Source organism: Triturus cristatus, chromosome 9 (assembly GCF_964204655.1).
Source record: "Triturus cristatus chromosome 9, aTriCri1.1, whole genome shotgun sequence".
NCBI classification, from domain to species: Eukaryota; Metazoa; Chordata; class Amphibia; order Caudata; family Salamandridae; genus Triturus; species Triturus cristatus.
In genome coordinates, this window is record NC_140592.1 from 412029877 (window position 1) to 412042586 (window position 12710).

The 12710-nt window shown below is 41.4% G+C and overlaps 1 protein-coding gene across 1 annotated transcript in view; it reads right to left on the reverse strand.

The window, feature by feature from the left end:
- LOC146798058 (olfactomedin-4-like) overlaps positions 1 to 12710 on the reverse strand; it is a 79719-nt gene that overhangs the window by 52649 nt on the left and 14360 nt on the right. Inside the window, exon 2 of the mRNA XM_085627904.1 lies at positions 4322 to 4474. Coding sequence (XP_085484030.1) covers positions 4322 to 4474 — 153 coding nt within the window. The remainder of the gene's footprint in view (positions 1 to 4321; positions 4475 to 12710) is intronic.

Here is a 12710-nt window from a genome sequence, read left to right on the forward strand (position 1 = left end):
AAGAACTTTAAACAAGTTTGAAATGTGTATACTACAGTTGGATCGACATTATATTCCCCGATTGAGTACAATTATGGAGAGGTATCATTTTGGCCTATGAGAGCAGAAGAAAGACAAATCTATTGAGGAGTTTGTCAAAGCTTTAAGGAAGCTTGCTTCTTCATGGAAATTTGGTGGTGCTATTGAAGAAAGGATAAGAGATCAGTTTGTCTTAAAATGTGCTCATGACACAATAAGAGAGCGATTATGGTGAAGGACGAGCCTCCCTTGGATCAGGTTCTAGCTATTGCCAAACGTGTGGAGCATATGATGAAATATGTAGAAGAGTTGAGTACAGAGTAAAAAACAAATCTAATGCTGCGGGTGATAGTAATGTTGAAGAAGTGGTTTGTCTTGTAAAAAACAAAACAGCTGTTGACAGTGATAGAGAAAAGTCTTCACGTGTTTCTGAGGGTGTTTCTTCACTGGACAACAGTTCCACCTGTTTCAGATGTGGGAGAATAGGCCATAGAGCTAATGCTCCATTTTGTCTTGCTCTGCGTTTCATTGCAGCACTTGTGGTAGAAAGGGGCACTTTGCAAAATATTGCAAAAGTAAAGTAAAAAAGAGAGAACAATCTCAGATAAAAGATCAGCCACAAGTAAAATGAATAGTTTCTTAGGCGGGTGAGCAGGAAATCAAACATCCCTCTCACGTGGTCACTATTGATGGAGTTGAGCTTGAGTTGAAATTTGATTCTTGTTCACACCTCAGTTTCTCTCATAAAAAGTGATGTCTCGCCTGTGGGTTATGGAGGTCTACCCATAAAAATGCTTGGTTATTTTGTAGCTTGCATTGAACTGAGTGAATGTATGACTGCTGGCAAAATGTATGTAGCCAAGCAAGGAGATGCACTTTTAGGGTGGCCTCATCAACGTTTGCTTGGTGTTCTTCTGAATCCTAATTCTGTGCCTCAAGTTCAAGTTCAAGTTGTCGATGATTCAGTCTCTGCCATAGCTGAAAGATTTGCTGAAGTTTTTAGTGACAAACTAGGTTGTTTGAAAGGGTACAAACATCATATTAAATTGAGAGAAGGTGCTGTTCCTGTTGTTGCACAGGTTAGGAGAGTCCCGTTGAACAAACATGCAGGAGTCCAGGAAGAGACTGAACGCTTGGTTGACATGGGAGTCACTGAGCCTGTTGAAGCGACTGAGTGGTTGGCTCCCATAGTCGTTGCCAAGAAGACCAGTGGCGAGTTACGCCTCTGCATTGACTTACGTTCGCTTAATAAAGAGGTAGTTGTGGACAGGTTTCCTCTGCCTAATATTGATGAGATGGTTAGCACTTTGGTGGGTGCTAAATACTACACCATGCTGGATCTTGCCTCCGTATACTATCAGGTAGAGTTGGATGAACCTTTGCAGAACTTGACAGCCTTTGTGACGCCTATGGGAACTTTTAAATTTCGTACAATGTCATTTGGGCTTGTCTCTGCTGCGTCTGTTTTCAACGGATAATGTCTGATGTTCTGAAGGGCATGTCAGGGGTGAAATGCTATCAAGACGATTTGTTGATTTATGGTAGCACAAAGGCTGAGCATTGTTCTAGAGTTTGTACGGTTCTTGAATGTCTTAGGAAGGCTGGATTGACCTTCAAGAAGGAAAAATGCAAGTTTGCTGTGGAGGAAGCAAATTACTTAGGTAATTGTATCACTGGTCATTTAGATTTTGTGGAATCCATTGTTAAGATCTGTGTGCCATCTAACAAAGAGGAGTTGCTCTCTTTTCTTGGTATGGTGGAATTCTACAGTAAGTTCATACCGGGATATGCTGACAAGACTAGGAGTCTTCGGAAGCTTACGGGAAAGAGTGTGGTTTTTGACTGGAGTGTGCCAGAGAGTTTTTCTCCATCAAAGCTGAATTAATGAAAGCTCCCTCTTTACAAGCTTTTGTGCCAGATGAAGAAACTCTTATTTTGATGGATGCTAGTGCGAAGGGTTTAGGAGCTGTGTTACTTAAAAAAAAATCATGGAGTGAAACGTTTGATTGCCTGTGTGTTTAGGTGTTTGAGGGGGTCAGAACTTAACTATTTCGTAATCGAGAAGGAGGCTTTAGCTATCATTTGGGCACTGAGGAAATTCAGAAACTTGATTTGGGGTACTAAAGTGAAGGTTCTGTCAGACCACAAACCTCTTAAGGAGGTTTTTGGAGAAAAAGGTTTAGACTCTATCTCCTCAAGGATTAAGAAATTGATTATTTGACTTCAGGAGTTTGATTTTGATGTAGACTATATTCCAGGTATTATTAACAAGCCAGCGATTGTTTATCTCGGTTGGTCAATGTTGGCGTCGTGGATTTGGATGATGTGGGTCCTGTAGATAATGTAGTTAATGTTTGCGAAGTCACATTGGGCATTGCGGATGAATCAGAGTGGAAAAGTGAAATTGGAAAAGACCAAGAAATCTTGAAAGTTATGGATTTGCTTAGGTTGGGAAAAAACAAGTATCTTGAGAAGCCCTGGACTTTAGTTTGTGAGGAATTGTCAGTTATGGATGGCATTCTTGTTAGGGTTACAAAACTAGTTCCTCCTTTGGGTGTGAAAAATAAATTACTTTGTCATGCACACTCTGGTCATCTTGGAATTGTGAAGACTAAAGTGTATTTGAGAATGCAGTTCTGGTGGCCAGGGATGGACAAGGAGGTTGAAAGGATGGTTTGTGATTGCATGGAATGTTGTTGCAGTGATAAGCTACTCAAAACTAAACAGATGTCCATGGTCTGCAGAAAGTTTCCTGATTACCCTTGGGATGAGATAGCCATTGACATTGTTGGACACTTACATGGTGTGGCTGACACTCCTTATTTGATTGTACTTTGGATTTGTATTCCAGATGGATCGAAGTAAATTCAGTTAGGGATTTCTCTTCAGCTAGTGTGAAGAAGTTTCTGGAGGAAGTTTTTAAGAGACAAAGTTTCCCTAATTGCATTTTCTCTGATAATGGTCCTCAGTTTTGTTCCTCTGAATTTCAGTCTTTCCTGAGAAAGTGTGGCATAAAACAGAAGGGCAGTTCTGTTTATGACCCAGAAACCAATGAGGCTGTAGAAAGGGTAAACAAAACTCTTAAGTAAAGTATACAATTAGCCAGAGCAAATAATTTAAACTGGAAAGTTGTTCTACATGATAGGATCACGGCTTAGCGTATGTCACCTCACATGACTACAGTAAGATCACCCTTTGAGTTGTTCAAAGGAAGAGCTTCACATTTTAAGCTCTGTCCAGGGTGGATGAGACTTTACAAAGGTTTCAAAGACAATCAGTTAGGAGATTGGAGATGTAGGGAGTACGATCAGCAATTGTCAAGAAAAATGTACTTGGATGAGAAAAAATGTGTTAAAAATAATGATTTGAGTGTTGGGGACCATGTTAACATTAGGGCGCCTGTCGGATATCAGCCCTGGTCTAAGTTTACAAAAGTGAGAAGAGTTGTAAAGATCTTCAAAAATGCTGTGAAGACTGAAGATGGAAGGATTTGGAATAAGAGTCGTATGGTGTTAGTTAATTTCAATCCTAATTCTGATTGTACTAACTTCAGTTCCTCTTCTTCTGTTGCTGATCCTTCTCTTATAAGGTGGGTCCATTACCTGCTACAGACAGGAAAAGGAGTCAGAGGGTGCACAGATTACCATTGTATATGAAAGACTATGTTACTTGAGTTTCATTTTCAGCGTTGTCATTTGCTTTCAAATATGTCACTTTTTTTATTTTCCTCTCTCTTTTTCTCTTCTATAAGTTTTTTAAACATTTTGTTGTTGTAAAGAGGGAAGATTTGTGACATCATGCCTGGTTCCTTGTGGAATCTTGTTGTAGGTTCCATGTAGAATCTCTATGTGTGGAGGTTCTTAAGTTGTCAGTTATGTTTTAGCTGTTGATGGCTGAGGTGAATAAACCGGATCTGCTCACTACAGTCTGCGTGATTCAACTTACTTATGCAAAAGACACTACATTTGTCAAGGTGTTCAACGATGGAAAATTCGCAATCAATACGAATGAAATAATTGCTGCACACTATTTTTTGAACCATTACTTTCCACGGTATACATTATTCTCTTACATACGGTAAAACAGAACTGATGAAACAGAAGGGAAAAAACATCTTTATTACCAGTAAAAATATTATATTTAGGTGGTAGAAGCATACTTCTAACAATCAGAGCAAACAGTTATTTCAATAGCCAGCCGCTTAAGACTTTTACAAGGCTCACTTGTGCAAGACTACAGACATAACTGTTGGGGTAACTGATCCACCTACCACCGGCCAACTAAATAAAAACTGCACAATTACCGTAGTGATTTGCTGTTGCACGCTGATGTTCATTTTGTTTGTAGATATTTCCAGGCTTTCCATCCTTTCCACAGGAAATGTGTTGTCAGGTAGGATAACTGTGCAAAAGCAGACTCCATTCTCATCTACAGATCCAGTGACATTCTTCGGGTCCTGAGAACATAAGGAAAGAATTGTAGTCAGGTTCATAGGTTGTCTTACAATACAAGACTTTCCTCGAGTCCCCACCTGATTCTTTAGACTAATAAATAATTCCCTTGGTAGGAACAGGTAAAAAGGCTTTAGCTACTTATTGCGAGAGAGTGTTTAAAACAACACAAAAAAGCATAGTGAAAGAGAGAGCTTTGCTTCGGCCCCCTTCAGCCAATGGCTTTCCATCTTTTTCTTCACTGCACATTTCTTGGATGACCTGTCAGTCAAACCCACAGCCTTTTACTACATGGGTACAGTGGACCATTGACTTTTCATTACAAATTTAGAGATTGGGAATAAAGGAGTTCCTTACTGTGACTACAGCTGTGACAGAACTAGAGCATATTGCGTGTAACTGTTTGTTAATTTTGCCCCTCCTTCGAAATCCCAACCCATGCAGCTATTCATCATTCCTCTGTTCCTCCCTCTTCCATGCAGTCTGCACCCTCTGCCAAATTGCTTTCTAGCAGCACGATCTGCATCTTTGTGTACACCTTATTCTAAGGGTGATCAACCCTGCCCATGTACCACACCTCACAAAAGGACATTCTTTATACCAACAGCTAAAACACTTGTACTTATATAGAATACAGGTACTCTTTAAGTACTACTCACTGGTAATAATTATGAATATTAGAGTTCCTTCACCTGCTTTTCCAAAACATACAAGAGATGCACTCAGAACAATGATCATGACTATCACCATTAAAATCCAGGATTGGTGTATTGAGTTTGTCTACAGAAACAAGAGGACATTATTCACCTAGCAAAAGAGAATACATACATTTGTATGTTAGAACTACACACTCTCAATGATCTGCTGAGCTCATAACAAAAGTACAACTGAGTTTTTTGCCATTGTTCCATTCTTCTTTTAACAGCAAGTAACTATCACAGAAATCTATTCTGTTCATAACTCCCTGATATCCAGAGATTGTGGAGCAGCAGAGATCCCACTATGGCAAAGTATAGTGAAAAGTATTTTTTTCAGATACTTGCAAAAAAGAGTAAAAATATTTTTATGTTAAATAATAATGTAAATGAATATTATATATTTATTTTAGTTGTAGAAAAAATGTGACACCATTATTAACTTAATTTTAATTTAAGATAGAATAATCTTGTGTATATTAAATTAAAAGTATTTTGTCTGAAGTTTAAATTTACAAAACAAATCGCATCCAAAGTGAAAACATATATATTTTTATTATATATTACAAAATATAAAAAGTGATGTATAGCATAATTGATGTAATTGTATTATATTTTAATACAATTAATGTTACATTAATTTTGTAATCAAAACATTATTAAAATACTTCAAAATAAAGTAATAATAATGATAATTTTAGATAATCTGTTTAACATTAACCAACATTTATCTATATATTTAACTAGTTTACATAATTTTATTTAATTTATCATACTTTCCCTTGGAGTTTTATTTCAAGTCTCTACATCAGTTTTTTTTATGGGAGGGTGCTGGAGTTCCAGTTTATATAATTGCATTTAATTTCACATAATTTCCTTTGGGGTTTTATTTGAATTCCCTACATTCATTATTTTCTATAAGAGGTTGTGGCCATACCAGTGGTTGGCCATATGTGGTGCTGGACTTACTCCACCTCTGAGCTAGAGTAAATTTCCTACTCTCAGTCTAATTGTTCTTTATTCAGCTGATCTCCAGCCATAAAAGCACTATATAAAACAGTACAGCCAAAAAACTACATATAAAAAGTTTATAACAAGCATAAAAAAGCATACATGAAAACAAGTTGGTTCCATTACATAAGAAGACAGAAGTACATATACCCAAAAATTAATCACATAGTCCCACACAGCTTTCTGATCCTTGCAGGACAGCAAACAAAGTTCAGCACTGCTACACAGAGATCTAACTCACACAGTTTTTGCAAATAAGGAAACGCTTCTCTGTGAGATCTAATACTAGATGAGCAAAGAATTGGTTCAGGAAAGCTTCTGGAGATGAGAATAGAAAATGACAGAAACAAGTAAAGTGCATAGTTTTGTGCCTTGAAGAGTCATGACAAGGGCAATTTGGCAAGGTTGTACGACAGTCAACATCCCTGGGAAAGGTCCCTAATAAATGCAGAGAATTGAAACGAAACCTAGTGAGCAAGAACCTACTTTTTAAATCAAAAATTGAAGTCAGATAAAATTCAGAGCCTAGCAATGTTTTGATGGATTTATAGATGGGGCTACTATTTAATTTGTCAAAATGTCCCTGGTGGAGACTATGCTGGCTTTCCCTAAATGTCTCTTTTACCAAAGACGAGGCATTTGGCTTTCTGACTCTCAGCTTAAAATATAGGCTTGCAAAGCCCAGATCTGTAAGCCTCCCATTAATAAAATTGATCCAGGGGCTCACCAAAGCATTATCTAGGGAAAGAAAATCTCCCAGTATGTCTTTTGAAAGTGAAGACCACATTCTTCCCCAAATTCCAGTGGCCGCTGGTATTAACGGGCGAAGGGGGCGTTGCCCTCACAGCTTTGGAGCTGAGCCAAAAGGGAGACAATTAAGTTAACACCATTTAAATGGCATGCTCATTGCTCACTGCTTGGTGCTCCACTTCTAATCTACCCTAAGAAACATTTTAATATTATTGTTGTTTTTTTGTGAGGTCGGCAGGTCGGACCCTCGGACGAGAGTCCCCTCCTCTACGCATGTGCTGAACTGGGCGAGGATAATTCCTCGCCCTCAAGGCACAAGTGAGGAGAGTGACATCAGCCTGATGAGAGTGGCTGCACCAAGCAACAGTGAATAGGCTTCAAATGGGGCGCTTCTGACGTGGCCCAGGGCGCGGTCTGCAGAGCCTCATTCACATTAAGGGGAAGGGGTAGGACTGGCCGACAGCAACACAGTGCAGAGGGTGGCAACGATTGCAGCACTCCTTTCGCCTTCGCACTTTTTTATTGGATAATGTAAGCTGGGGGCGTGGGTTATGATTGAGTTCAGCTCTTCTTCCTAATTCTGGAATTATTAGCACATGTACGTGTGTTGGCTCCTTATGGCGCGCGGCGCAATGGACACCATCAAGCTGCTCTGGTCCCGACCTGAAGAGACACGACTACAGGCACCAGTTGGAAAAAGAAAGGCCACGCCTGCAGCCACGGTATACAAGCGCACTTCACAAGGGAATTTAAGGAAACGCTGCTAAGAGATAAACATGGCACTATCAAGTGAGACATTTTGTTTTAAGGGTCTCTTTGACAGGTGCCAATTAATCATTTATGCATGCTTCTTATACAGTTTTAAATAAACATAAAAATACTTAACTACTGGTATCGTTCTGTAGCTGAAGCTGAGCCCTTGTTCGTTGTGTCACAGGCCCAACAGTTGGTAGCCCAGGCATTTCTCTTTAAGCTGCAATTATTGTACTTTTTGTGGATTATAATTTATTTCTGTGCAGTCTAACAGCCTCGTGGTGTTCACTCAGGAGGAGAGTTTGTTGTTTTGCAAACTCGACCCAAGGTATTGGTGGGTATTACATGTGCGCCCTGGCTACATTACAGAGGCTCAGATGTTTATAACCACCTCGAGGCTAAGCGATTTGCCCAGAATCACAGGATCTATTAGAGCCGGCACTGAGACTCGAACAGCACTTAGGGGCATATTATCAAGCCAGGCGATACAATTATCGCCGCTTTAGCGGCAGAAAACTGTAGCTAAAACGGCGATAGTGGGCTTGATAATATGCTCTATGGAATTCCAATTGAAGCCCATGTTAGATGTGAAGGATAATTTTATCTCCTGTCTTGATAATATGCCCCAGAATGCTTTTTCTTGAGCCTCAGTTTCACATTGTGTTTTGTGCTACATATATACATATTTATGTACAGACTATAGCTCCATCCAGTGAAAATATGTATACATATAGCACACGAGGCAAACTGGAGGTTCGTGAAAAAAATTCAAAAAAGCAGTGAGCGCTGTTTGAGTCTCGGCCTCGCTGACTGTTCATTAAGATAATTGAAAGTATTACAGACAAAATGTGCTGGAGCTGGCAAAGTCGTTATTTCACATCATAACAATTTGGAAGGAATGTAGATGCCACTGGAATTCATGTTTCTTCAGTGCCTGGTTTGTGTGTATGTGACAGGACTGCACCATCTTCTGGATAAAAGGGCTCTGCATATGGCGCACAGGAAGCATACATATTGAAGGCTGCAGAGTCTTGGGAAGCTAAGAGATTTCATTGTATGAATGCTTGGAAAGGTGCTTGGCATTTGTCCAAACTGGTGAACCCTTGATTGTCGCAACCAAAAACTCTGTAAATTGCTGGCTTTATTGTTGGGAAGTCATACATTGTGAGCTGGATGTGTTCGTCCCTGGTGATTGCCGCCTGCTGGACTGTGTTGAGTGAAAATAAAGACGGGAAAGACGAAAGCTGGTCTGAGGTGACATTCACAATTGGAGCAATTAAGTTGCTTTTTGTGAGCTTTTAAGCCTTTTAATTGCTAATTGGTGATCTGACAGTCAAAGTGTTTATTTACAGCTGCCAAATCTTCAGATTGCTTACCTGTGACAGTTCCAGAGTTTCGGTGTACTTATGTTCACTTGTACAAGTGGCTCACTACAGAAACTGTTGAATGTTTTTAATGCAGTAAGATATGGGGCAGCTCTGATATCTTTAAATATTTTAACACCACACATTCACAATTGCTATATAAACATTCTTCCATTCTCAAACTTGCTTTCAAATGTACCATTTGCCAGTTTTCTTCAAACTTTTCTCTGGGGAAGACCCCCGCCAAAAACCCTAACTGTTGGTTGGGCTTCTGCACTTCGCACGCTTGCGACATAACACTTATACCCAGCATTTAGGCCACACCACTTTCAAATGTCACTAGCCACCACTGCCAAATTCTGAATTAGAGCAACAGAGGATTTCACATGAAAGAAGGGGTGGCTTTGGGAGCAGCAAGAAGTCTTCTTAGGAACTTGGGGGTCTATTGAGAAGTCCGACCGCCACCGCAACGGCTAAAGGGACCGCCCGCCATAGGTGCAGTGGTCCCGCAGTTGGCATTGGGATGCGCCCGCCACACTGGCGGGCGCATCCCGCATTTATTTAATTGCGGCGGGAGGTGCTGCAAGCATCACCCTCCACAAGGTAACAAATGCATGTTGTGCATTTGAATGCACAACGTGACAGGCACCGTGCGGTGCCTGCCACCTTGTGCATTCAAATGCTGGAGGGTACCATAGGTACCCCCATGTGTACCCCCCACCGCCCCAACACCCTGGGGGCCCACTACGGGCACCCAACAGCAAAGTCCGCAAGCCCTTCCATGGCGGCAATGCTGCCATGGAAAGGTGAGTGACCCCCTGCATCGTAACATGGATGGCAGACCATATTAAACACTTTTTCTGCCTGGTCGATGAGTTGACTGGCAGAAAACTGGTGGACAGTCTTTCCGTCCGCCGGGTCCCCCCGCCATCGTAATGTGGCGGGAGGAAATGGGAAGCGGGCGGTGGATGTTGGCGAGCGGATCGCCACCGCAATGCGGGCGGTGGCGATCCACCCGCCAACATAATCGACCTCTTGGTCTCGACTTTCTCAAGTGGAGCAGCACCTTTATACACCCCCACACCCCAGCTCCATATGAAGCCATGGAGGTGCACTTACTTTTATAAATGCTAATCACCTTGCACACCATCGTATGTCCTAGCCTGCATGCAAAGGTATTGCCTACACTGCTGTTTCAGACTGGATCACCCTGTTAGAAAATGGACTGTGCCAAGTTACGTTATGGTCAAGAGGGATGCCTAAATAATTAAAAGTCTTGACCCTTTGAATTTCCATACCACCCAAATAAAAAGTTTTTATTTTTTGGACCAAAACTCATAGCAAAGGATTTGCGGAGATTAGTTCGTAATTGAGCCCCCCCATAAAACTGTACAAAGAGGCTAAAAGACACTGTAAGCCATTTGTGGTTCTTGAAATAAGGCCAGTCTCACCGGTGTGTGATAAAATGGGCAGGGCACTTGACTTCACTTTGGGGAGATCGTTCCCTACTTTACACACGCTTGACTCCAAGTCATTGATGTAAATAATGAACAATATGGGTACCATCATGTACCTCTGTCTGACCACCATAGAGGATTTAATTTCGGGAGTTCACCCTCCATACCAAACTTAACCCTGATCAAACAATCCCAGTGCAAAAAGCCAAATATGGCTTGGTCAATTCCCGTAGTTGCCATCATCCCCAGGAGCATAGGTCTGTTAACCATGTCAACGGCTGAGGCGAGGTCCATAAAAGCTAGGTGAATGGAACCTCTCCTTGCCTTTACATACTTGCCAATGACCAACTGGAGAATCAAGCATTGCTCGACTGTCCCCAGCCCGGGATGAAACCCATATTGGACTCTAAATAGGGAGGCAGTTTCCTCCAGCCAATCCTCCTGTTTCCTTGCTAAAATTCTACCAAGGGCCCTGAAGAAGCTATCTAGAAGGAAAATCCGTTAGTACCAAAGAGGATCACGGCAGTCCCCTTTCTTAAAGATGGGGACCACTACCACTTCCTTCCACATGTGAATAAGGTCTCCCCTGATGCAAGCTTTAAAAACATAGTGCAATATTATCTTTGAAGAGATCCCGGGGAACCCCATCAGGGCCAGGCGCTTTCCCTGCCGCACTATTTCTAAGGGAGGCAATTACATCCTTAACTTCAATAGAATCAGAAAGGTTGGAATACAGCTCTGGGTTACCATAAACTATCTCTTCTACCTCTTGATTAGGGGCTCTGTTATCAGGATTAAAAATATTGTTATAATAGGCAACCCATGCACCCTCTGGGATGAAAGTATCTCTGGAGGGTTTCTCAAACCCTGTAAAGAAAGGGTGATTGACAACCTTCCAGTAGACAGATGCTCTTTACAGCTCCTCCCAAGCTTCTTCCCTCAGGAAAGATCTCGTAGCCTCCAGAGTAGATTTATAACTTCTTCTAGCATTCACTATGCCACTTTTTGGACGTGGTCTTGTAGAAAGGGCCCGGTTCAGTTTCTTATGGGTTATTGTACAGGCATGGTCAAACCAGCCTATCGGGGAGGATTTTTGGGGACTTTAGACTACCTCAGCCCTGTATCCACCGTAGAACATACAGGGCCAGATGTATGACGTAATTCTGCATGCTCAAACGGGTTTGCGACCCGTTTGCGCATGCAAAAATACCTAAGGGCAATGTACAAACCCTAATTAGAGAGTCGCAATTTAAGGAAAACGGCCTGCATTTTAAAAAAAACTGCTTTATTTAAAAACAGTCCCGGACATGGAGGTGTGCTGAGCCCAGCAGACGACTCGCAATTTTTTGCAAATTGTGAGTCACAAAAGCCAATGGTTGTACATCTGGCCCACAGTTCTAAAAACATTAGAGATATTTTCTGGTGTCCCCTCCTCCAGGGTAAGGACTAGAAATGCCTCACTGTTCTCACACAGAAGTTTACCCAAAAAGGCATTCCTATCCACCCACTCCCATTTTATCCGAACACTCCCATTAAACCAGTAAGAGTGGGCCAGGTTCTCCTGCTGTCCCTTCTTCCCTATCGGAGTAAGATCCAACACTAAAGTGAGTGGATTATGGTTGCTGATGCATGAGATCGAGACAAAATGATCTAGAATTAGCTTGCTAGACACTATGATGTAGTCAATCTTGCTTCCGCTATGAGCACCATTTAAAGTAATGAGGGTTTGTGCCCCTGGGGAATTGAATTCTTTAGCAAGAGCAAGGAATGTGGAGATCAACAATCTATTGAGTGCCTCCCCAAAAGGTGCTTGCTGGAAATGTATATACTCCTACCCCTTCGATTTCTCCACGCCTCAAGAGGAGGGGTTGGTTTTTCCACAAAGCCTTGCATTAAAATCCCCCAGCCAATCAGTGCCTCTTTGTTAGAACTATCTAGGAGAGACAAGAGGTCTCACTCTGAGTCATCGACTAGGACAGGTATACGAGAGTCAAAGACATCATTGTAAAAGTTGATCAAGACCACGTCAAAGCAGTATGCGATCTGCAATACAACAGCTGATAGTTGATCCTAGTATGGATTGTTCTAAGCGAGATACCTGTCAATTTGACAGAGCATAGAATTGTTAAGCCCCTCTTATCTCTGCCTGCTAAAGATGGAATAGCAGGGTTACATAGTGTTTGAAAGCCATTTATACCAAAAATCTTGATT